Source organism: Takifugu flavidus, chromosome 5, assembly GCF_003711565.1.
Source record: "Takifugu flavidus isolate HTHZ2018 chromosome 5, ASM371156v2, whole genome shotgun sequence".
Lineage (NCBI taxonomy): Eukaryota > Metazoa > Chordata > Actinopteri > Tetraodontiformes > Tetraodontidae > Takifugu > Takifugu flavidus.
Genome location: NC_079524.1, coordinates 6,891,461 through 6,914,558, shown reverse-complemented (window position 1 = coordinate 6,914,558; position 23,098 = coordinate 6,891,461). Strand labels below are relative to the sequence as shown.

Sequence of the window (23,098 nt, the reverse complement as noted above, 5' to 3'; positions counted from 1 at the left end):
TTCACGTTGGATAAGACTGATGAGAGGAGGGATGCTTGTCCCTGAGCCTTTCTGTCCTCTTGTATTCAGATGCGTGGCTCACTTAGAGGCCAGGCTGATAGCTCTCCCATTCCCACCATCATGGTTACAAGGCACCAGTCAGTAAGTAAACGTTGTTGGCCCGCGTGCACTGTGGTATGCCTCAGCTCCACAGAGACCCCACTTCTAAAGTCCCCTGAACAAACCCAGTACTGACAACCCCCCCCCCCCCAGCCCTGTTATTCCTCCCATTGCCTGATTCGTTGTGTAAAAGCAGGCGTGCGTTCAACTCCGATGTACTGGTGTTGCAGCTGTGGTGTGAAGGAAGCGTTGTTGTTGTTTTCGTTGTGTTGTCCATGTGGCGTGGAGGTTGGTTCTCTGCACATTTCTGTGCAAATCTGAAAACAATAAAACACTAAAAATCGGAGGGCATTGTCTGCCGCTGCCCACACTCTGCAAATGTCTTTAAACACCACTTCTTTTTTTAAACATTATTTTCTCAGGAGAGTTCATCACAGCAGTGTCTGCAGCCCTCCAAAATCCACGTGCTCATCTTGGTCCTGCATGGGGGGAACATCCTGGACACGGGAGTCGGGGATCCGAGCAGCAAGCAGGCGGACGTCAACACCATTAGCACAGTTTTTGAAACGGTCATGCGCGTCCACTACCCCGCCGCGTTGGGACGCATCGCCATCCGCTTGGTACCCTGCCCTGCCATCTGCACCGAGGCCTTCTCTCTGGTGTCCAAGTAAGGCGGCACGCGCCCCTGCACGTTTCAAGCACTGTTGATTATGACCAAGGATTCAATGTATTTATTTGGAAAAGTTTCAGTGGCCTCCTGTGACCTTCGCCCCGTGTGTTTCTTTCTGTCTTCTGTGCAGCCTGAGTCCATATAGCTACGATGAGGGCTGCCTGTCCAGTATCCAAGACCACATCCCCCTGGCCGCTCTCCCTCTTCTGGCCACCTCTTCCCTGCAGTACCAGGAGGCCATGTCCACCGCCATCGTGCGTGCCAACCAGGTGTACACAGACTTTATAAAGTCTCTTGACGGGGCAGCCTTCTCAGGCCAGGTCAGTCCTCATCTTCTGTATTGTTGTGTGTTTCCGTTGTCAGTCACTAGTTACTCTGGTTTGATCTTTTGGTTTCAACATTTATGCTCATGTCAAAGAAATATATCGTTTTATTAAATACTCCTCTGGAATTGAACCTCTTTAGGTCTGTCTCATTGGAGACTGCGTGGGAGGAATCTTGGGATTTGATGCGCTATGCAGCAGCACTCAAACAGTAAATGAAAGTCAAAACAGCAGTCGCAGGGGCAGCATTGTCAGTGTGCAGGTGCGTGTTTTACAACACAACCGTGACTTTATTGAAGATGAAGCTGTCATCTTTGTGCCTACATGAACAGTTCTGTTCAAATTTCTTGTTTCCTGTTAGGACCAGGACCTCCTCTCTCCTGGAATTACTGTTAACAGCGGCCACGGGTCAGCCTCACCAACCCTGGAGGGCAGCCGCCATCTCAGCCGCAGTAACATCGACATCCCTCGTGCCGGTGCAAGCGAAGACACCAGAAAGCAAATGCCGCGTAAAAGAAGCGACTCCTCCACCTACGAACTGGACACGATCAAGCAACACCAGGCCTTCCTCTCAAGGTGCGTTGCCTGCGGCGAGACATGAAAACCCGCCAGTCTTTGTTTTTGTGTGTTTCGTATCGCCCGTCTGTGATGACTTGGCGCTCTCCTTGTAGTTTACACTCCAGCATCTTGCACAACGACGCAGCCTCACGCAGGTCGAGCAGCAGCACCATGCTGGACGGAAGCTCCCTGGGGAAGTTTGACTTTGAAGTGTCCGACTTTTTCCTGTTTGGTTCTCCCCTGGGATTGGTTCTGGCACTGAGAAAGACAGTGATTCCCATGCTTGACAGTAAGTGAACTTATACAGAGGAATGCTTGGGACCATTTAACGGTCGTCCCATCCATGTCAATTATCTGTTTCATCAGAAGCAGGCAATTCTTGCCTCTTATCTCATCTTCGATTTGATCTTTTGCCAGTTGCCCAGCTACGGCCTGCCTGTCAGCAGGTCTACAACCTGTTCCATCCAGCCGATCCCTCAGCTTGCCGCCTGGAGCCTCTTTTGGAGAGGAAATTTCACCTCCTGCCTCCCTTCAACGTGCCCCGCTACCAGCGTTTTCCCCTCGGAGACGGAAACTCTGCCCTGCTGGGTGAGTACTCGGCAACAACAATGTCCAAATATAATCAAATTAATAGAAATATGTTGTCTTTGATTAGATTACAGATTAAATAATTTTAAACCTCAAATGGAAACAGCATCTTCTGACATCTGAAACCCTGATATTAACCTACTGTCCTACTTCCCATGAATGCATCGTATAATCAATACATGGTTAAGAAACACATTGTGATTTCCCGCGTAAATCCTCTGGATACTGGAAAGCTTTTGGTGCTTCGATGTGTTTTGTGAATTACTTTATTCATCTATATGTGCTTAAAGTCCTGTTGGTGGTTTCTGTGGTTTTATACTGGAGTGACCCTTAAGCCTCACTCTCTTTTTTTACATGAACATTGTCTTTATCGACAGACATAGAAATGATGCTGGTAAGGTTACTCCTGAACCGAGTTTTTATAGCTTTTCAAAAAAATATAGCCATCGTTAAATAAACAATCAACAAAATACAGTAAGTGTTGTTTGTGTAGTCATGAACGCTAAAAAGGGCAAAGTTTAACTGCGTTATCTTTAGGCGGGAGTACCGTACTTAACTGACTAGCAGATTCAGTAACACAAACGCAGGCTCAGTTTAATGCTTGACTTTCCTTTCTTGTCTCATGCTCAGCTCTTCTTGCTTCACATGTTTTTGTGTCTTCCCTTCCTTCCTCCTTTGGTGTCCTGTCCCCATATCTACACACATGACCCTTTCCTTTCTTCTGCCCACCCCCACCGCCTCCCTCTGTAGTGGAGACTGTCCAGAGCAACGTTCAGGTGATTCTTGACAGTGGGCCCACCGTGACCTTTCGCTGTCAGGAGACCATCAGTGAGACCTGCATCCCCGTGCCTGTGCTAAACTGGCAGGAGGGCTGCCTCAAAGCCACCCCCATCACTCTGGAGTGTGTGTAGCCACCCTTTCTCTTTCATCCCTCCACTGTGTTTCTTTGGTCTGTTCATTGTGTCACTAATACACACATTTAAACAAACTAAACGTGCTTTCTGAGTATTCCCATTGCTCTGGTTGCATCATCTGTCCAGCTTCTGCTGAGGACATTTACCCTCTAATGCCTTAATTAAAGTGTCTGAATTGAAATACAGCATATCATAGTTATGTATATTCAAGTAAATGAAAATGATGCATTTTGAGTAGGTTTTTGCCATGGAAATACTTCTGGTGATGTTGCCGGTGTGTTTTAATTTCACGTGCAGTGGTTTTAAGGATGCAAGCATTTGTCTTTGTGCTGGCTTCAGTTTGAGGGATTATTTCTAATTCTGAGGGAATTTATGGGAACATTTAAATGAAGCCACTTCAAACACATCTGCAATTTTACGTTTGCATTGAATTCTGTCTTGATATTCCATTTTATGTGTTTCTATTATTGTCTGCATTCTCACCTCAACAATAAGGATCTCAAAATTACCTTTTATTTACCTTTATCAGATACACATCGCCTACAGAAGCAACAGTACCGTGTGCGTGTGTGTGTGTGTGTGTGGTGTGTGTGTGTGTGTGTGTGTGTGTGTGTGTGTGTGTGTGTGTGTGTGTGTGTGTGTGTGTGACATTTGTGGGTAAACTAAATGTAGTTTTACAGTGTTTTCCGTCTCCATGTACTTGTTTTCCCGGTCATTTTACAGAAATCTGACCGTGGCAGCTGCGGTTTCACTCATCCTGTGAAACCATGGCGCCCGCCGTCGCACATCTCTCCCGCCACCCAAACCTGCACCACCCCCCTCTCCCACCCCATTGCCACAAGTACCCCCCTGCCCATGTGTCTGTCTAATGAGATCTCCTTGTTTCGACTCAATAGCAGATGTTGTTCAGTCTCATGGTGGTGTCTTCATGGACAGTTCGTACCCATCTTCCCCCGTAACGGGCCCCCTCTCCCGGGGCCAGCGGAGGGCCAGTGAGGTCAGCATTGCCAGCCAGGTCTCAGGAATGGCAGACAGTTACACTGCTACCAGCATAGCCAACAGTAAGTGTTCTCAATACCAACGACCCACTTTCTCTTCACTCACACACAATCTGGTCCACTCATTCCCCTCTTTGTCTTTTCCTCCAGATCTCTCCGTCTCTCCTCTTTCTCTTCTTTATTATTCTGACTCTAAACACACCCCCATTCAAACTAGAGCATCTTAGTCAGCTAGTCAGAAATAAACACCCTCCTCTGTTTCTCTACTGATGCTCAGCCTCATGAAATTCCTCTTCTAACTAATTTGAAAACCCGAATTCCAGAAAAAACGAGTTCAGGTCCACTTCTCACTGTGTGTCTCACTCTTACCCACCGTCTAAATGTAAATGCAATAACCAAGTGCTGCATTTATCTGATGTTGCAATGCATGTAGACACCTGCCCCCCTCAGCCATTCTCGCATTGTGCAGTCGGTGTTTGCTGAAATGACCGGTACTCTGTTGCGTTAAATGTGAGATTGTCCTTCAGAGTCTCTTTCACTTTTTATTTCAGAACATTTATTTTGGACCTCACACTGTGTTATAATGTTGTTGCAATGATGTTCAGACCTGTCAGACACCTTAAATTGTACTAACATTTTCTTTCCAGCTTTAACATTCCTTGTCTATTGCACCCTGGACACGACATTCTTTATTGTGCATAGAAAAAAAAAAGTTTTCCTGTTGCACCATCTGTCATTTTTACACATTTTTCCCTTTGTTTTCTCCTTATAGCCAAATCATGTCAAATTAGCCAGTCCAAAAAGTTTGGCCTTTTGTCCGAACTCGCCCTTTCTTCGCAAACCAAATTCTTCCTGAAAAGTCCGCCAAAGTTCCGTAAAAAAGCCAAGGCTGACCAGGCCATGGAATTACCCAATGCAGATCTAGGGGCAGAGCTGGACGGTGAGGCAGAGGCTAGTGAAGGTCAGAGTCCGATTGGTCAGTACGAGAACTGCCTGTCCGCCGGTCTGGACTGCGCTTTATCTGATCTGGTCTCGCTGGACTCCCAGGCTGAAGTGGAGCAAGGTACTTTACTGTGAGAGGGGACGGATAAAAATCAACATTCAAGCTTTGGTGCTGTTTCTGACTCAATGCCCCTTTGTCTTAACATTCATTCCTACTTGATCTTTGATATTTTAAGTGACCGAATAATGTAAAAATGTACAGCTTCTGCCTTCTTGTCGTGCCGACACTGACGCGAATGACCATGTTACCTGCTCGTATGGTCTAATTCTCTTTTCCCTTCTGCCCTTCAATCTTATTTTCCGCTGCTGGTTTCCATCTTTTAGCCGGAGATCTGCTGGGGACGATGCTGGTTGTGATTTAAGAGCAAAAGTGTCACCTTTTCACAGATAGAAATGCCGTTTCTGCAGAGTATTTACTCCGTTCCCATCACAGTTGCAGCACGCTGGTGGGGCACCAAGCGGCTGGATTTTGCCCTGTACTGCCCCGATGCTCTCACAGCTTTCCCAACCGTGGCTTTACCACATCTCTTCCACGCATCATACTGGGAGTCTACTGACGTGGTGTCTTTTCTTCTGAGACAGGCGAGTCAAGATTTAAATACCCTCTTCTCTTTTTGGACTTGTCTGTACTGCCTGCAGGCACCAGGCCTAAATAACCCAGAAATTCCTTCCTGTAGGTGATGAGGCATGAAAACTCCAGCATTCTGGAGCTCGATGGGAAAGAAGTGAGTGAATTCACTCCGTCTAAGCCTCGAGAGAAGTGGCTCCGCAAGAGGACTCATGTGAAGATTAGAGTAGGTGTCTTGTTTACAAAAGTGGGAAGTGGTGTGACGGTGTCTCTTTAGTGGCCATTGTTCGCTTCCTGGATTGACAGAATGTGACCGCAAACCATCGGATGAACGATGCGGTGTTCACGGAGGACTGCCAGCAGGTCGTGACAGGTCGCTTTATGTACGGCCCTCTGGACATGGTGACTCTGGCTGGAGAGAAGGTGAGCTCTTATCTGCCCCAGCTTCACACACACACACACACACACACGCAACGGCTGCTTCTGTGTGTGCACATTTTGCTGAGTGTTTGACGCTCCTCTGCAGATTGACCTGCACATCATGACGCAGCCTCCGTCCGGTGAATGGGTGTACTTCAACACGGAGGTGACTAACAGCAGCGGCCGCGTCTCGTTTGTCGTCCCCGAAGATAAACGTCTGGGCATCGGGGTCTACCCAGTCAAAATGGTGGTCAGGTGAGATTTTTTTTTTTTTTTAGACTTTTCAGCCTTTTTCTCCAGATTTGAATGTAATGCGTACGCTGCTCATGTCCTGGTCTGACTGTTCTCCAGGGGTGACCACACATTTGCAGACAGCTACCTGACTGTCGTTCCGCGAGGCACAGAGTTTGTGGTGTTCAGCATCGACGGATCCTTTGCTGCCAGCGTGTCGATCATGGGCAGTGACCCCAAAGTGCGAGCAGGAGCCGTGGATGTCGTCAGGTATCAGGATTTACTTCCCTGTGTCGTGGTGGTAGGATGATTGGATGAGCATGTTCACACGTTTGTTTTGTTCCCCTGTTCTCGCCGTTTCAGGCACTGGCAGGATTTGGGCTATCTGATCATCTACGTGACAGGACGACCAGACATGCAGAAGCAGCGGGTGGTGGCTTGGTTGTCACAGCACAATTTCCCTCACGGCATCGTCTCGTTCTGCGACGGCCTGGTCCACGACCCTCTGAGACACAAGGCGAACTTCCTCAAGTCCCTAACGGAGGTCAGATCATGAGGGAACGATAGAATCTGATGCTGTATGCAGTTTATGTTTGTGTACTGTGCTCTGAATCTGTGTAGGGTCAAGAAAAAGAAAACAAAAGTTCTATCAATACTTGAGAAATATTAATCCCAATGCAAACGATTCCAGGCTCACATGAAGATTTTCGCTGGCTACGGCTCAACCAAAGATATCTCAGTCTACACCTCGATTGGTCTCCCTCCATCCCAAATATATATCGTTGGAAGAGCCTCCAAAAAGATGCAGCACCAGTGCCAGGTGCCGTCGAACTTGCGATTTTAGAGGAAAAGTAGCTGTAACCAATTATAATAACTAGATAATAATGACGTGCTTTTTTTTTCCTCCCCAAAGTTCATCACCGAAGGATATGCAGCTCACCTGTCGCAGTTGGAGTACAACCACCGCTCTCGCCCAGCCAAGTCCAGCAGCGCGCGCATGGTGTTGCGCAAAAGCAGCTTTGGTTTGGGCGCCAACGGTGATTTCCTGAGGAAGAGGAACCACCTGTTGCGCACCATCTCCTCTCAACCGGCCCCGACTTCCCCGACAGGCGGCATCCACAACAGGCCGGAACGCACGCAGAGCCAATCCGACGGCGAGCGGCTGGAGTTTACCCACAGCCACAGCCAGGCGGCAGCACAACGCAGCATGAGCATCACAGCCAGCTGTTGGGGCCGCAGCAGCAGCACCAAGCTGGATCCGGGGATTTTCAGCCCCAAATGACCTTAGGAGTGGATGGTACAAACACAGAGCAAAAAAACTGCCACAATAAAATGCAAAGTGTGAAACAGATGGCTGAATACAACAATAACAGGTGCTACAAACCATTCTTTACTAAGCTAACGCCGTTCATAGTTAAATTTATGTACAGCAGCCGAAGCATCTACCTGACGGAGACATGCAGGCAAGTTCACATCATTTTTAGGACAGGAAGTCAGACTGTTTCTGTAGTAACAGTTTATTAATCTTGAATACAAGCTTTTAGATTGAAGTTGTTAGCTCCAGGCGTGACGAGAAAAGAGCAGTTAAAGACACGATACGGTGGCTGTATTATGTCCAAATACTGACGCTGTATTGTAACTGATTGATGAGATCTCTGCAAGCACAACTCTCCCCACAGAGATCGACCTTGGGCGTCAACATTTTTGAGATGCTTCCTTGTTTTCAGATACCCTGAGTCCACTTGTGGGAGCAGAGCTGATTGGGAGAAAATGGTTTAGACAGCAGAGGTATTTGCATAAGGGGGGACGGAGGTGTTCTGAAAGTCAACGTGAAGAGGTTTTATTTAAGTAATAAAATGTTAAAGGCAGCATTTAAAAAGCAGGAGGCAGCCAATGCCTTCAGTCCTGGTTTTCTTGATTTTATTTGCCCTTAGACCAAAGAACAATCCAGCTATCACACGGAGCTGCAAACTGCAAAATTACCCTTTATCACGGTTGCAGCTGAACCGATTTGACCAAATTGAACTCGAGCGTGTTGCCGTAGCTTCCTGAATCAGTACTCTGTCTCAGCCATCAGGAGGACTCGGGCTGCCGTCTGCATAAATGTGCCAAAGTAGAAACTGATGAATGATGCGTTGTACACGAAGAGAGGGGAAAGGAATGAGCTCTTCTGTGCAAGATGGAACAGATTGTGTAATTATGTATGTATCTCAATGCCTTAAATGGCTTGTACATAATTGTTAAATCACAATGCAGATCTGGTATCTGGTCCTCTGAAGACCAGTTTTAAGTGTCTTCTTTGCTCTGGGAGGTAAAAACCACCTCATTCAGGGTACAATCTGTTGTCTGATGATCATTATTGTTATTTAAGAATATATATATATATACTATATTTTAAAATGCATTGATTTTTTTGTGGGCAAGACATGTTTTAAATATTACTTCAGCTATATTTTGTTTCATTATTTTTAAATATTCAGTTGCAGCAGAAACTCAGAGGTCTTTTACTGGCACGGTATTGTATTTTGATTATTTTATGTTGCAAATCACCACAGTTGTTTCAGAGGAATTGCTTTTTCATGTCACTTTTGTCTGTTTTTTTAAACGGGATACAGCTTCCCTCTTTATATGGTGAAACTGTAAATGGGATGCTAGGCGTGCTGATAGACACTCCATCTTAGGTAAAGGCCTCTTTTCTCTGTTCGGATGCAACTTTTGAGGAGGACAAATGTTCACATTGTAAATTCTGTACCATATGCTGTTCAATATTTGTTCCTGAAAAGGGTAAACATAGGATTTGTCAATTTATAGTGACGTGTTTTCGTCCCTATGATAGGCACCTGTGGGGCTGAATGCAATGGACCAACTTGGGCTCATGTAAGGGGAAGTGTGCAATATGACAACACCAGATCAAACCGGCCGTGCTGAGTGAACGTCAGCACAGTGACAATCGCCACAACAGCCACTTAATTTACAGACGCTAATAGTAGGAGCTCCCACACGCCTCCGGTTAAGAGAATCTTTACAAAAACAACCACGATGCCATTTATTCAATCGTTGCATTAAATTGCATTGTAGAATTTCCGGCCTTGATACGTTCAGTGTTGTTTCCCTTTCCGCTCCAGCGCTCAAAGGTCCAGTCAGCTCACTTCTCAATTTACTAGGGCTACTTATCTCTCAACAAACACAACCTCCCTGAAGGCTTTTGGGATCTTTCAACTCTGGTTTTTCGTAAAAAGGGTCGTTTTTAAAGCGGGATCTGTCACTGCTGAAAACAAAACTGCCTGAACTCTTCTTAATCAGGATTTGTATCACTCTCCCTCTGCATTTTGACTACCGTATTTTATAGATTTGGTTTGCCTGGAAATGCTGTCAAGTACGAGCTCAGAGTTCTGAAAGATCCGATCAGTGGAGTCCAGAGAATGTAGGAGCAGAGTGCTGTGGTTACCGATGGAGTGAGGATACCTCTGGGCCGACAATCGCTTTTGCTCCTGACGCACAGGTGCACCAGAGGCCTTATATTTCCCTTTTCTGACCATTGTGTTGCGAGGCCGAAGATGAACTCTGCCCCCTCCCCAGCTGACTTCACAGAAACGGATAGACTGTTGAAGACTCTTAATTAACGGACTGTGCGATAGGAAAATGCCATATTTTTGGATCGTTTTCTTTCCGAAGGTAATGTACAAAGAATTCTCACTAAGATTAGGAACTTTCTGTCCCGTTTTGATCTTCTGAGTTGCCGGCGAATGTCCCAACAGTTGCATATATAACATAAAGTAGTGCTTTGAAGTTTACATAGGCTATACTTGTGAAGATGGTGTTTGTCACGGCAGTACCGAGTTCCAGTAGTTCACACATTTGAAATTTTCCTGAGGGAATGAATGGAATACAGCTCTTTCACAACAAAATGATCATTAAATTTGCTTCAGTGGTAAAATTATTGGTGGTGTGGCACGATTTTATATTTGGTGACATGACTTTACCATTGTTGCTTCCATGTAAGTGTTTAGGTAACGTTTTCCTTCCTTCCAGTCCAAAAGGATTCAAGTCACAACGGTGTAAACATTCCATAATGCTCATTATGACAAGATTTAGCCATTTTTTCATCACTTTGAGGTGAGGTGGTATCCAAGACTCTCCACCTGGTGACTTAAACATACTTTTGTAATGATTTTGTTTGTGTCTCTAAAATATAACCAAATCATTCATACCTCCAACACATTAGACACTAGTTACAGTGGGCTGTGGGTTAATGGTCAGCAAGTAACCTATGTTTGCCTTTGACAGGACCCCAAAACTTTCCGCCAGACATTTTTCCCACCTGTCAGATAAAAGCCTGTGCAACTGGATCAAGTTTGCTGCTAGCTTACATGAGTTAATGTTCATGTAAATAGTTTTTTTTGGGGGGGGGCTCAAAATGCTGATAATGAACACTTGTACAATTCAAGGCTAAATATCTAAAAATGTTTCAGAAATATCCAATTACCGTAGCTTTATTTAAAAAAAAAAAAAACACCATGCACAAATGCCCAACATTAGGTAGTATGTGAAGCTGCTTCATCAGAAGATGAAGTGGACCCACAAAGTAACAAACGTGATCAAAAGGTGAGAAAATGTGTATGTAAAGTAGAGCTAGGGGCAAAAAATATTGCCATGCTTTAAAATGCGGATATTCTAAATAAGCATGAATTAGTTCATCATTCTATTGTTGCAAGTGTGGAAACGCTACAACAGTGATCTCAAAAGATTTTTTTTAATCAATTTCATGCCATTTCTCCTTTCAGCACTTTAAATAAAGCACATTTACACATTTGAAATGATGAAACACATCAGCGTTGAGTAGACATGGCCAGCTTCTACCTGTTGATTCCCAGTTTTTTCTGAAAGGTGTTTCCATCTCCCTTGGTGGCTTGCTAATGGGATAAATAGTGGTTAAATGTTAAAATTAAAGATTTATTTCACACAAATATTGCAAATGTACCTTGTTGATGTCTTTGTGTTGTTCTCGGCTGACAATCTCCTCTATGATCTCTCCTTCTCCTCTTATCAATCTCAAATAAAGCACACATTATCTTTTTTTCCCAAGAATGAAAGAATAGAACAGTTTATGAGTATATTTTCAGTCGAAAGCTAATCCATCCCTGAAAAGTCCATTGGAAAAACTCGGCTTACCTGGTGCGTCCAGTTTCTGGGTCGACCACCCTGCGGATCACACTCTGTCTGGCCTCGTACTCCTCTTTGGTGAGCGGTCTCTTCGTGGAGAGTCGAGCCTTCTGCTCATCTGTCATAACTACACGGAAAAACACTATTCAACTAAATTCCTGACCCCTCACAAACATCTAAGTTGGGGTCTTATGATGATAAATACTGACGAATGCAGGTGCATTATCTTCATTCACCACATGTTTAGAGTATAACTGACAGGTCAACACAGTTGAGCCGTGTTGACCTTATTTCTCACCAGGTCCGAGCTCCACCTCATCACTCTGCCACAATTCCGGATAAGAAGGAGGTTTAACGGCTGCAGGAGATGGCAACGATGGCAGCACCGCCATCGCCGCAGCCGCTGCGGCGGCCGCTGCCGCCGCCGCTTTAGTCTTCTTTTTTAACTTCTGTTTCTTCTTTTTCTCCTTCTTGTTCTGTTTCTTCAGCTTAGCCTTTTTCTTCTTGGCTTTACTTTTCTTACTTTTCTTCCTCTTTGTCTTTTCATTGCTGGATGAAGACGAAGACGAGGAGGAAGACGTGGATGATGATGATGATGATCGTCTGCGTTTCTTTTTTGTTTTCACATCTGTTAAAAAAGCAAGAAAGAATCGACAAAAGTTCATTAGAAGTAAGTTTTCTGTCAAAACTTTCTAATCCAATGTTCCAAACCTTTATTCTTATGCGACGATTTCTTGGACGATTTACTTTGACTCCTACTACTGGATGATGACGAAGAAGATGATGAAGAGGATCGACGGCGTTTCTTCGGTTCCGTTTTATTCTCTCTGATGGATCTGTCGTGTGATCTGCTACGATTCATTATCGCGGCGATAAATCCCAACAGAATCCTCACGCAAGATCTTGGTTGTGAAATATTCGAAAGCTCCGTTCTTGTGATTTACGGAAGTATGTCCGTTGCGAATTCCCTTCCGCCAAACAAGTATAATATTTTAGTTCCTAGGCGAGATCCGTAATTTTAATGTATTTACTTTGTCATTTAACCCTTTATGTTTAATGCATAGCTTATATGTGACATTTTAAAAATATGTAGTGTTAATCTTATTCCTAAAATTTATTTATACTCTGAAAATAGTCACCACAGATCATTCCATCATTTAACAGAATACCTAGACCAGGGGTCGGCAACCCGCGGCTCTGGAGCCGCATGTGGCTCTTTGGCGCCGCCCTAGTGGCTCCTTGGAGCTTTTTCAAAAATATGAAATTGGAAATTGTTTTAATATAATTTCTGTAGGAGGAATAACGTGACAATCATTCTTAAAGTTTTCCAATGCTGTATAAATGTGTATAATAAATATTTAATTTCAACATCTCATTATAATGGAAGTTAAACTTAAAGCGTCATCGTACAGCAGAGCGGCCACGTGGTGCCTCATTCTCTCCAGGATGCTGCAGGGAAAATAAACATTTCATCATGAATGCTCATTATGTATTTGTAGCCTACTTATCATTTGGAAAGTAGGCTAATGCAGCTAATATAGACACTTACAGCAAGTGTTGCCTTTATTATGAGCCCTATATAAGGCTTTTAATTTTTTGCGGCTCCAGACAGATTTGTTTCTTGTTTTTTGGTCCAATATGGCTCTTCCAACATTTTGGGTTGCCGACCCCTGACCTAGACTGATTGTAAAATCTGTAAATGTACTTTAAATTATATGCCTAAAAAGTAAACACTCAGTGTCCTGACATAGTCTGAATACAAAGAATGACCCAGAAACTATATAAAGAATCAAATTTATCAGTAGAGACAGCTTAAGCATTGAAACAGTTTATTTCAAAGATTTGCAAAGGCAATAGTGAATTCTTAAAGCTTGTATATTGATAAATAATTTCCTGACTGTTAGCCCTTATTGTTCTCTGTACAAAAGGCCAATCCAATCCAAAAAAAAATCAGTCTGTTGCACAAAATGCACTTAATGCCAGTACTCCAAGACCTTTAACGTCAGAATTCTAATGGAATAGTGTCCTCCATTTATGGATTCTTGTTTAAATACTGCAACTGTAGCAATAAATAAATTGATTTTTTTCACATTCTTATGTCCTCACAGACATACAATAGAGTTGTAAAGACAGGCAGCTGTCAGAGAAAATAGAAAACTGCAAGAGTGAATGTAACAGTATTCAAACATAAGTATTCTTGACGCTGTAAGTTGTTTGCAGGAGGTTCAGCAATAAAGCTACCATCTTTTCCAGTCAGTGTGCAAGTTGAGCCAGTGGAGCTCGTCGTCAGGGCTAAAGGCGATGGAATGTGTCGGTGATGTATTTTCCTCTCTCCATTAAGATGCAGCTGCCATGCGCACCCTTTCTGGTGGGTACAGCAAAACGTTCTTTGCTGCTTTTATCGTGTTTTTCATAAGCATTGCTACAGTCATGGGCCCCACACCTCCAGGTACAGGGGTGATAAAGCCAGCCTTCTTTTTTACACCTGTTTTAAAAAAAAAAAAAATAAAAGGATAAACTTTAAGATATGCGGCACACAAGCGACATAGCAATAAGTAAGACATTTACAGTTAAACCTTACCCTCAAAATCCACATCTCCAACAAGTTTGCCCTTTCCGGTGACTGGATCCTGCACTCGGTTTATACCCACATCAATCACTGCTGCTCCCTCTTTGACCATGTCTGCAGTTATGAGGTTTGGGATCCCTGATGTTCAGCAGACACACATTGGAGTTAGAACCACCAAGAGACAACTCAACTTCCGCACATTTTCTTAATGCCACAGACACAAGACGGAATTTGTTTAATCACATTCAAAACAAATATCCGTGTTCTACTTAAAAAAAAGATTAGACTTAAAATATTAAAATTCAAAAATCCGGTATACAGACCTGCTGCAGCTATAATAATATCAGCTATTTTTGTGTGTTGGCGAAGTTGCTCCTTTGGAGTGTAACGGTGAGAAATGGTGACAGTTGCATCACCTGCAACAGACATCATTCTTAGCACTGGATCTCATACAGATATTTATACCCAAAGACAACCTACATGCCCTGCAACCAACCTCCAGGCCTCTCATGACGACCATCTGTATGCAGTAACATAGCGATGGGCATTCCCACGTTCTTGGACCGCCCGGCAACCACGACATTCTTCCCAAGTGTAGGAATACCTGGAATCATTTTCTTAATGTTAGTTGAGCTGGATCTAACCCTCTAAACAAGAGGAGGTAAACACTGACTCCTCCTACCCGTGCGATTAATGATCTCCCAGACTCCCCAGGGGGTCGCAGGAAGCATGGTGGACTGATCCAGGCACATGCGGCCCACGTTTACCACATGGAATCCATCCACATCCTTGGTAGGCGCAACTGCATTGCAGATGGTGCGCTCATCTATATGATCTGCCAGAAGACATAAATGCAGTTCAGGAAAAAGTGTAACAAACCAGCCAACCCATTAAAACAGTGTATGTTTACCTGGCAAAGGCAGCTGCACCAGAAGGCCATCAACACGATGGTCTGTGTTGAGCTTATCTATAAGATCCAATAACTCCTCCTCACTGATGTCTGAATGCTTGAGGATTGTTTCACTGCTGATTCCTGTAGGAGGTTGTGAAAGTGTGAAAACAATCCGCACCGGGTGTCTGAATAGGTGTTTTTGACGCACATGCGAGAAGCCGAAGTGTTTCCCGTCTTACCAACGTCAGCCGCAGCTCGTGTCTTATTCAGGACGTAAGAGTGACTGGCAGGATTGTCTCCTACCAGGATCACACTCAGATGGGGTCTCCTGTGACCGGCCAACACCCACTTCTCCACATCGGCCCTAGCCTCCTCCCGGATCTGCCGTGCTAGTTTCTTTCCCGAGATGACCACAGCCTCTTGCCTGGGAGATGGCAGCAGAGCCAACATTAAAAATCAATGTCAATCAGGACAGCAACAAAACAAACAAGCAGACAAAATATTTCCTGTACCAAATTATCAGTCTCCTGGACACCACGTGTTAATCTTACTGAATAGGACTAATGACACCGGACACCACCTGTATATACTGTATATCCAATCTCAAACTTTGCACATGAGCAAAGCCTTCTAAAATTAGCGCTGACATTTTAAGGGCAACTATAACATGAGAACTTGCACAATCAAGCACACTAGACTTGCAATAACTTATGTGAACTTGGCAAAATTTAAAATGAAATGCAGCTAAAAACAAAAATACATTAATAATAATGCAAATGTGGCACAGCGTCCCACTTTCAGGACCAACAAGAAGGTCACTTGTTACATAACAGCAAACAAAAATAATAACTGAGGAGTAATGAGCCAGTAACAGTGATGTAACCACCCTTTTCACTTTGTCCGAACAAATTAAACCTTGTAGAAAAAGTGCCACATCATGGGGCAAAATGAGGTGATGACAGGGCCAAATACAACCGGTGTAATTGTGTCAAGGCAACAGGACAGCACCGCTAATAATTGTAGATTATAGGTAAATGTAGAACTATGTTTTACGTGTGTGAAGTATCCTTTCCCAAAAGAAAACCATTTCCCATTTATTCAACTAACCACATTCCTTTGTACATGCAACGTTTTTTCATGTAAAACCAAATCAGATTTTGAAGGTTTCACAGTGTGTGCTCAATTAATTCATTACCTGCATCACGGCCATGGTACATTCAGCACGTTTCCAATAAAGCAGCAGCACGAGATGCTGCAAATGCTTTATCAATATCATGGGACGTCCTCTACCCCTCTGATCATGGCCACTTCAAATAATATGCATACGCATTCCGTTGCATTGGCGCCGACCGCAACATAAATAGACCTACAGCTAAAATTGCTTGCAAAGCGCAGCCTGCAAGCGCTCAGCCCGATTTCATCATCCAGCAAGCCGCTGCCATACCGCCGACAAACGGCTGGGGGCGCACCCAACCTCCTCGCCGCTACGAATATTGGTAGAAATAAAAAATCTTCCTAAACGTGAGAAAGCTTAGCAACAGGCGGCATCGTATTCAGCAGATGATACTGTGTAGATCCACGCAAGAAATGTGTATTTCCCGGGTTATCAGTCTCTCGTGAAAATTCGTTAAAAGTGGCATTAAAACGGATGAATTACATTCAAGACGGCGGACGCACTAACCTTGAGGCGGACGTGTGCAGTTTACAGACTTGTTGCTGGGAATGTTGACAGAGTTTCCTGAGAGTCCTGATGGCTGCCATTCTGACCGGCTGAGGGGAGCGAAGAGGAGGATAAGGCCGATAAGGAACCACACCGCGGAGCGAAGCGCCGAGCGAGTGGAGGGGGCCGCCGGAGACACGGGAGGCTTTAAAGCAAGCCCCGCCCCTTTGACCGGCGATTGCGTAACTGGTGCGTGCGTCCACACGACCGCGGAGATAGCGACGACGGACCCTCCCTGACTAAATCGCACGCTACCATGCGCAACCGTGAAGTGTGTATATTATTTTTAATCTTTTTTTTTTTTTTTTTATCTTTTTAGTGCACACTGCATATGAAAACGAGTTTTTTGCGATGAGTGCAGCACTTGGGTTTCCCCCCCCCCCCACGACCTGTATATACCGCATTGGGTAGTCATCTCTGGAAAGTGTGTCATGTATTGTAGACAGTCTTTAGAAATCATACTGGAAGCAGTGGAAAAATACAGAATGCGGGCTGTTCTTTTTTTAATGAGTTGTCAAAAGTTAAATGTATCTTGCAAGTTTTTCTTTTTTTTAACAAAGATACGTGACACATTTTAAGACACTGACACATTTTATCGACCCTTAGACGAGAATAATCTGATGCAGAATGTGACCTTTATAGTTTGTATTTTAATTATCCTGCAGAAACTCATGTTACACTTTTTTTTTATGCTGGACTGGTGCTGTAGCACATACAAACGACAGTCGACAGGGGGCGACAGAACCCCTGGGGGGCCACTTCGGGGACCGTTACAGGAAGTCTGTGGGTGCCGTTCACGTTAGCTTCACCGCTTCTGGAAGCTGCAATCGCCATTGAGAAACAGTTGTTTTTTTCCCCCCCAAGTGTCGCATATTTTTGTCAAGTAATTCATACTACAGACGTTTAAACGGCGCCTCTCCACCGACTGCGTCGCCAAGATGAGCTTCCTGTTGTAAGTAAAGTTAGCAGTCTGTTGCTAAAGTTGTCGGTGCGGTCAAGGCTAGCTGCATACGCCTATTTAACACAAAACACCACCGAACTTCTTTCGTATTACACACATGAATATATCATTATGTGCTTAGTAGCTGTCGGCTTTTGGCGACTTAAAGGCTTATGCTTCCGATACCAGGACTTCTTAACCATAATAAGTTGACTAACTTCTGAAACTCTGCAATTACGTAAATCGTGAACCGGATTAATGGTTCTTTGGGGACGGCTAGACATGAGAGCGACTCACAATCCTCTCTTCAATCTTCTGGAGTAAGATTTGGCGTTAGATTTTCGTGTTGTGTTGTGATAAACGCCTTTATAGTTTAAAGTTTAGCAAATGGGGCTGTTTTAGACTCATGTGGGTGAGGAACTATCTGGGCAAATAGGCAATTTTCTTAACTTTGTTAACTCATGACACATGACACATGTGCTACAGTCAGACATTAGTCAATCCAAACAAAAAAAAAACCCAAAAACCCATCTTGTCATGCTTTAAGTACAGTTCCTGAAGCCCCCCCTCATCCATGTGTATCTATGGCAGCCCAAGTGTTGTGGATCTTGCACTGGATTGATAAATGCTGAGCCTCCACCTTTGAATTCCTACAGTGGTAGTCGCTCATCTAAAACCTTCAAGCCTAAGAAGAATATCCCAGAAGGATCCCACCAGTACGAACTTCTGAAACATGCGGAGGCAACATTGGGCAGTGGAAACCTGAGGCAGGCAGTGATGCTGCCCGAGGGAGAGGATCTCAATGAATGGATTGCTGTTAACAGTGAGTGCATTAATATGTGACATTTTTCTATACATACATGTGTTTATGACTCTCCCAGGGGTGTAACCCACCTTTGTCTGGATGCCAGTTTGGATACATCCACAAAGTAAACCTGTCCTTTCTTTCAGCGGTGGATTTCTTCAACCAGATCAACATGCTTTATGGGACCATCACGGAGTTTTGTACCGAGCCCAGCTGCCCTGTGATGTCTGCAGGACCAAGGTAATCTCTGCCGATTCTGTCTGTGGTTGTAGTTCTATATGTGTGCATGTTTTACTGATGTGGCATTGCTTTGGTTATGCCTGTGTCTGGTGGAATGGAGACACGAATTTTAACATTATCTCAGATTCTGTCTTCACGTATTAAACAGAGGAAGCCCTGGATATTTGCTGAACACATCATTTTTGGCTAATGACCTAAATCTGCTGAGACGCAGGGTGCGTCATGTTAAACCAACTTCAAAGAATCAGCATGACAAATACATGTCTCCAAGGATATTGTACTATGTAATAAGTCATCTTTTTCAAAATCATATTTCAAGGGCATGTACTGTTACTGTTCCGGCCCTTATTTTAATCATTCCTGTAAGGATAAACTCAAATACTCCGAGTGCCCTAAAATGCAAATCTTCAGTATAATTTAATCTATCTAATGAAACCTTTTTTTTTTAAATTTTGTCCATAATTAAGATGATTTCTCTGTGTGTACCGTAGATCATCTGAGTGTCACATGGACAAAAAACGGGAATCAGACCTTGCATGTGATCTTTTTACACACCATTAAGCTAACGTTACTTCCTCATTCTATTTATGTTTTCGATGCTGAGAAGCAATCAGCTACAAGCATTCCTTTAATTTTCTCACCCGCTGTATCAACTAATGACAGAAGCTAATGTCCTTTAACGTTACTCTGTAGATATGAGTATCACTGGGCCGACGGCACGAACATTAAGAAGCCCATCAAATGTTCCGCACCAAAGTACATCGACTACCTGATGACCTGGGTGCAGGATCAGCTGGATGATGAGACGCTCTTTCCTTCCAAGATAGGTAAGGTTAACAGTTGGTGAAGTTATTCATTTTGGATGATAACTCGCCTTTTGCCATAGACTTTTTGGCATGTTGATGCACAGTGAGCCTAAACAGACAGTAAGTGCTGTGTTTCTCATAGTTCAGGTTAGTCATATGACATGAGTTTAGGTCACGGTGTGTCTAACGAGTGGAGCAGCCCTCCAGAAAGAAGGAAATGCTTAAGAATGTTGATTAATTGTCCAGGAATGTAGACTGAGTTTTCAAACCACGCTGTTTTTTTGGATTTTTGCACTTTTTTGATCATTTGATTCTTAAATTGTATGTGTCACATGAGCCATGACTAGATAAAAAGCAAAATAAACCTTGATGGGACAACTTTGGAAAATATATTGACTGTTACAAAAGACAAGGGTAACCTTGTTTGTCGGCATCGTAGCCCTAAAAGTAGGCCAAGCGCGATGTCATGGTCTAATGAAAGACTGAAGCAGTCGTGTTGTAACTTGTCTTGAGGCGCCAGATCAATATCTGATTTGCACCCGCATGCATTGATCTGAAACAACCTTGACCATTCAAACAATAGCTTCAAAATCCAATCTAGGGTCTACAGCTTCTGAAGAATGTCTCTTATTATCTTTTGTGAGATGCTGGTGTGCTTGTGACAGCATTCAGAGCCAAGCAATAAGCTGATGCTGGTAACTGATGATGACTGACACTGATACTGTTTTGTTCACATTTTTACTGGTACGATGAGAAATCTTTGGTGACGTTTAAGAGGAATTCTATTAAAACCTAGTGTTTTTTTCCTGTTTTTGTGGTATTTTACCCTGTTATTCTCCTGGAAATGGTGAAAAATGGTCACTCTCCTCACCACTTTGCTTATTTCCTCACTAACAACGTTGAAATGTGAAAGAGTTTTTTTTCTATCAGCAAAAATTGTACGATAAGATAAAATACAGTCCTTAAAATGTTCTCATTATTGGGGGATAAATTACCGGACCGATAAATATCGTGCCTGTAGTTTTTTGTCAGCGCTGTTATAATCATCACTGAAACTACACTCACCGATTTTTCCATCTTTGGATTCTGTTCATGTTTAACACTCTTGGTTTCACTTTGTGACGTCTTCTGTTCTCGATTCTGTCTGTTTCATATTTGCAGGTTCACCATCTATTGGGTTACCTGCAAATATAGAAGTTTAATAACAAACATCCTTCTACCCTGAGCACAAAATATTATTTGAAAATAACATTATATAATTTCATTTTTATTTTTTACTGTTCCACAGGAGTCCCTTTTCCAAAGAACTTCATGTCTGTGGCCAAAACCATCCTGAAGCGTCTGTTCAGGGTCTACGCTCACATCTACCACCAACACTTTGACTCTGTGATGCAGCTGCAGGAGGAGGCTCACCTCAACACTTCCTTCAAGCATTTCATTTTCTTTGTTCAGGTGAGAATCTTTTCTTCCCCAACTCGTTAACACCCAGTTAATGCAAGTCGTCATGTATTTACCAGGAATCCATACGATAAGATACATGACTGCAAAGTTTACCACAGTGAGTAAATCCATAGAACTGTTTCAAAGCTAACATTTTTCTTCTCCTTTTGTTAGGAGTTCAATCTCATTGACAGGCGAGAGCTTGCCCCCTTGCAGGAACTGATCGAGAAGCTTGGATCAAAGGACAGATAGACCTTTGATTTCACACTGAAGTCTGTTAAAATTTCTTTTTCCTCATGTGTTCGTCATTTTCACCTTCGCTACCTCTCTGACGCGTAGTTGCAGCTTTTCCTATCTGTGCCTTCTCTTTTTATCATTGTACATTTCTTTTCTTTTTCTTCTTTCCTCATTCTTAGTTAAGTTAATTTCAAATAGTATTTAAGTTTCTTACCACTCAACTGGGTTTGAAGCAATTGCTTAATTTCAAATTGGACCAAGGACACAAGTTAAAGTGGAAGCCAGTTTACCCCTGGCAGGTTTTAAATATTGTTTTAATTTTCCAATATATTTTTTAATTAGTAATTGGAAATGGGGTTATTTTCTGCGGTTTACTGTAATTATATTGGCTGCTCATTACCTTCAAAATTTCCATTAGAGTAGAAAGAGCGTCAATATGTATTGGTGTGTAGATGGTATCCTCAGTTTATCATGCAGGCAGTGGTATAACCCCCCACTCCCCCAAAAAAACAAACAAACCATAACAAACCCTAATTTTGTAAGATTAAATCTGATCACACCAACATTCCTCATACTGAGCTGCAATCTGAAGGTTTAAATGTCTGAAGGTTATGAGGAGCTGCGGTTGGAAAAGGTCATTTACTGGACACCAAAACACCACCAGCAACTGCATTATTGCAACTCCACTTAATGCAATATTGTACTTTGCACTTTTTTTTTACTATTTCAATTGTATCAGTAGATTTCAAGGTCTGGTCTTTCCAGCGATGTGTTTACTATGCTTGATAGTTTACTGAGTAATCACTTCAGGTTTTTGTGAGCTGAACCTTATAGAGGAGCTGTGCTGGTGAAATCATCCTGGTAATGGTAAAAAAAAAAGTCTATATGAGAAGTTTTAGTTTTGCTGTCATTTTAGTTCATTTATGTGGTGCAGAGAAAATTTAAGAGACTTGCATGTACAGTATCTAAGCCTTCATTGCTGGATTTAAAAACACTCCCATTTAGAAAAAAATAGCCTTGCACTGATTAGTGACAATGTTTTTAATAACTAATCCCTCTATAAATTCATATATTATGTTCATTCCCTGAGTTCCTCTGGCTACAACAGCTGGGCTGTTGGTACTGCCAACCTTTTACAAGTCAGTGCAGCTCTCATCATTCCCGAGTTCTATTTGGTAAACTGTGGATAAAGGAAGTGGTCCTCCACCCCTTTCCTGTTGATCCAGACAACAAGAGATAACAGGATGCCTCGCAATGATCCAACTGATTTCATTTCTATACAGCAGAGTGTGTTGCTTTTTTCAATGATGCGACACTTAATGCGACCTTTCCATAATGTGAAGACCTGCTATTTTGAATCGCATTAGCTGCAGGTCATTCAAAGTTTAAGGTGTACCTCCGGAACTTTATGATCTATAAGAAAATCGGTTGATTTTGCAGCTGTCGTTTTTTAAAAATTCATTTCTATATGTCACTTGTAATTTCTTTTTCGACTTGTGACCTTTTTAAGATTTGTGGGGGTTTTAATGTTTTCTTTATTCAATTGCTGAACTTACCATTTCAAATAAGGAACAGGGGCCTTCAGATGAATTCATTCTTTTATATATGCATAGTTAATGGTTCAAACATTGTAAAGGTTTGTTTACAGTGATGATATATGGGGATTTATGTTCGGTGTCCAAACATTTGCTGTAAATAAGATTGGTAATTTACTATATCTGAACAAAACTGTGCCTTACACAAATGTCTAATATGACAGTATTGGTAGTTTACAAATGTCAATAAACAACAAAAGTATGATGCAGTGTACATTTTTTTTATTTTATCTGTAGTCTTCCAGATGTTTTTAAATTTTTGCACATATGACAGCTTGATCACACTCCAATATTAACATTGCCGTTCCATCCATTTTGGT

General features: G+C 43.0%; 4 protein-coding genes across 11 annotated transcripts in view; 2 read left to right on the top strand and 2 right to left on the bottom strand.

Annotated features, from left to right (window-relative positions):
• Positions 1–10,311, top strand: part of LOC130525571 (membrane-associated phosphatidylinositol transfer protein 2-like) — a 29,811-nt gene extending 19,500 nt beyond the window's left edge. The window contains exons 10-26 of one of the 7 annotated variants that reach the window (XM_057032474.1): positions 522–766; positions 900–1,089; positions 1,235–1,354; positions 1,454–1,668; positions 1,764–1,939; positions 2,068–2,238; positions 2,989–3,141; positions 4,052–4,213; positions 4,923–5,213; positions 5,586–5,734; positions 5,830–5,946; positions 6,027–6,143; positions 6,247–6,395; positions 6,492–6,641; positions 6,735–6,915; positions 7,063–7,191; positions 7,285–10,311. In XM_057032474.1, the coding sequence (XP_056888454.1) occupies positions 522–766; positions 900–1,089; positions 1,235–1,354; positions 1,454–1,668; positions 1,764–1,939; positions 2,068–2,238; positions 2,989–3,141; positions 4,052–4,213; positions 4,923–5,213; positions 5,586–5,734; positions 5,830–5,946; positions 6,027–6,143; positions 6,247–6,395; positions 6,492–6,641; positions 6,735–6,915; positions 7,063–7,191; positions 7,285–7,653 (3,084 nt within the window). In that variant the 3' untranslated portion in view covers positions 7,654–10,311. Of the gene's footprint in view, positions 1–521; positions 767–899; positions 1,090–1,234; positions 1,355–1,453; positions 1,669–1,763; positions 1,940–2,067; positions 2,239–2,988; positions 3,142–4,048; positions 4,214–4,922; positions 5,214–5,585; positions 5,735–5,829; positions 5,947–6,026; positions 6,144–6,246; positions 6,396–6,491; positions 6,642–6,734; positions 6,916–7,062; positions 7,192–7,284 lie in introns of all 7 variants that reach the window. The other 6 variants (XM_057032473.1, XM_057032476.1, XM_057032475.1 and 3 more) reach the window with 6 other exon arrangements.
• A 797-nt stretch (positions 10,312–11,108) lies between these two features.
• arl6ip4 (ADP-ribosylation factor-like 6 interacting protein 4) lies at positions 11,109–12,522 on the bottom strand. Of its 2 annotated transcripts, none has more exons than XR_008950523.1 (5): positions 12,246–12,522; positions 11,833–12,162; positions 11,544–11,661; positions 11,353–11,443; positions 11,109–11,284 (listed from the first exon to the last, which is right to left on the bottom strand). XR_008950523.1 is itself a non-coding variant. In XM_057032664.1 (5 exons), exons 1-5 carry the CDS (start codon positions 12,394–12,396, stop codon positions 11,228–11,230), a joined length of 726 nt encoding a protein of 241 aa, XP_056888644.1. In that variant the 5' UTR covers positions 12,397–12,522; the 3' UTR covers positions 11,109–11,227. The 2 variants fall into 2 exon arrangements, 1 of the variants encoding a protein (XP_056888644.1); XM_057032664.1 differs by having other exon boundaries at positions 11,353–11,422.
• Positions 12,523–13,346: 824 nt separating this feature from the next.
• On the bottom strand, positions 13,347–16,840 carry mthfd2 (methylenetetrahydrofolate dehydrogenase (NADP+ dependent) 2, methenyltetrahydrofolate cyclohydrolase). Its single transcript, XM_057032638.1, has 8 exons — positions 16,677–16,840; positions 15,235–15,419; positions 15,014–15,136; positions 14,786–14,938; positions 14,600–14,707; positions 14,427–14,519; positions 14,116–14,241; positions 13,347–14,019 (listed from the first exon to the last, which is right to left on the bottom strand). Exons 1-8 carry the CDS (start codon positions 16,754–16,756, stop codon positions 13,871–13,873), a joined length of 1,017 nt encoding a protein of 338 aa, XP_056888618.1. The 5' UTR covers positions 16,757–16,840; the 3' UTR covers positions 13,347–13,870.
• Positions 16,841–17,376: 536 nt separating this feature from the next.
• Positions 17,377–22,983, top strand: mob1a (MOB kinase activator 1A). The gene is made up of 6 exons (XM_057032666.1): positions 17,377–17,667; positions 18,312–18,478; positions 18,607–18,700; positions 19,394–19,527; positions 20,795–20,958; positions 21,121–22,983. The coding sequence occupies exons 1-6, from the start codon at positions 17,654–17,656 to the stop codon at positions 21,196–21,198; spliced, it is 651 nt and encodes a 216-aa protein (XP_056888646.1). The 5' UTR covers positions 17,377–17,653; the 3' UTR covers positions 21,199–22,983.
• Positions 22,984–23,098: the final 115 nt, after the last annotated feature.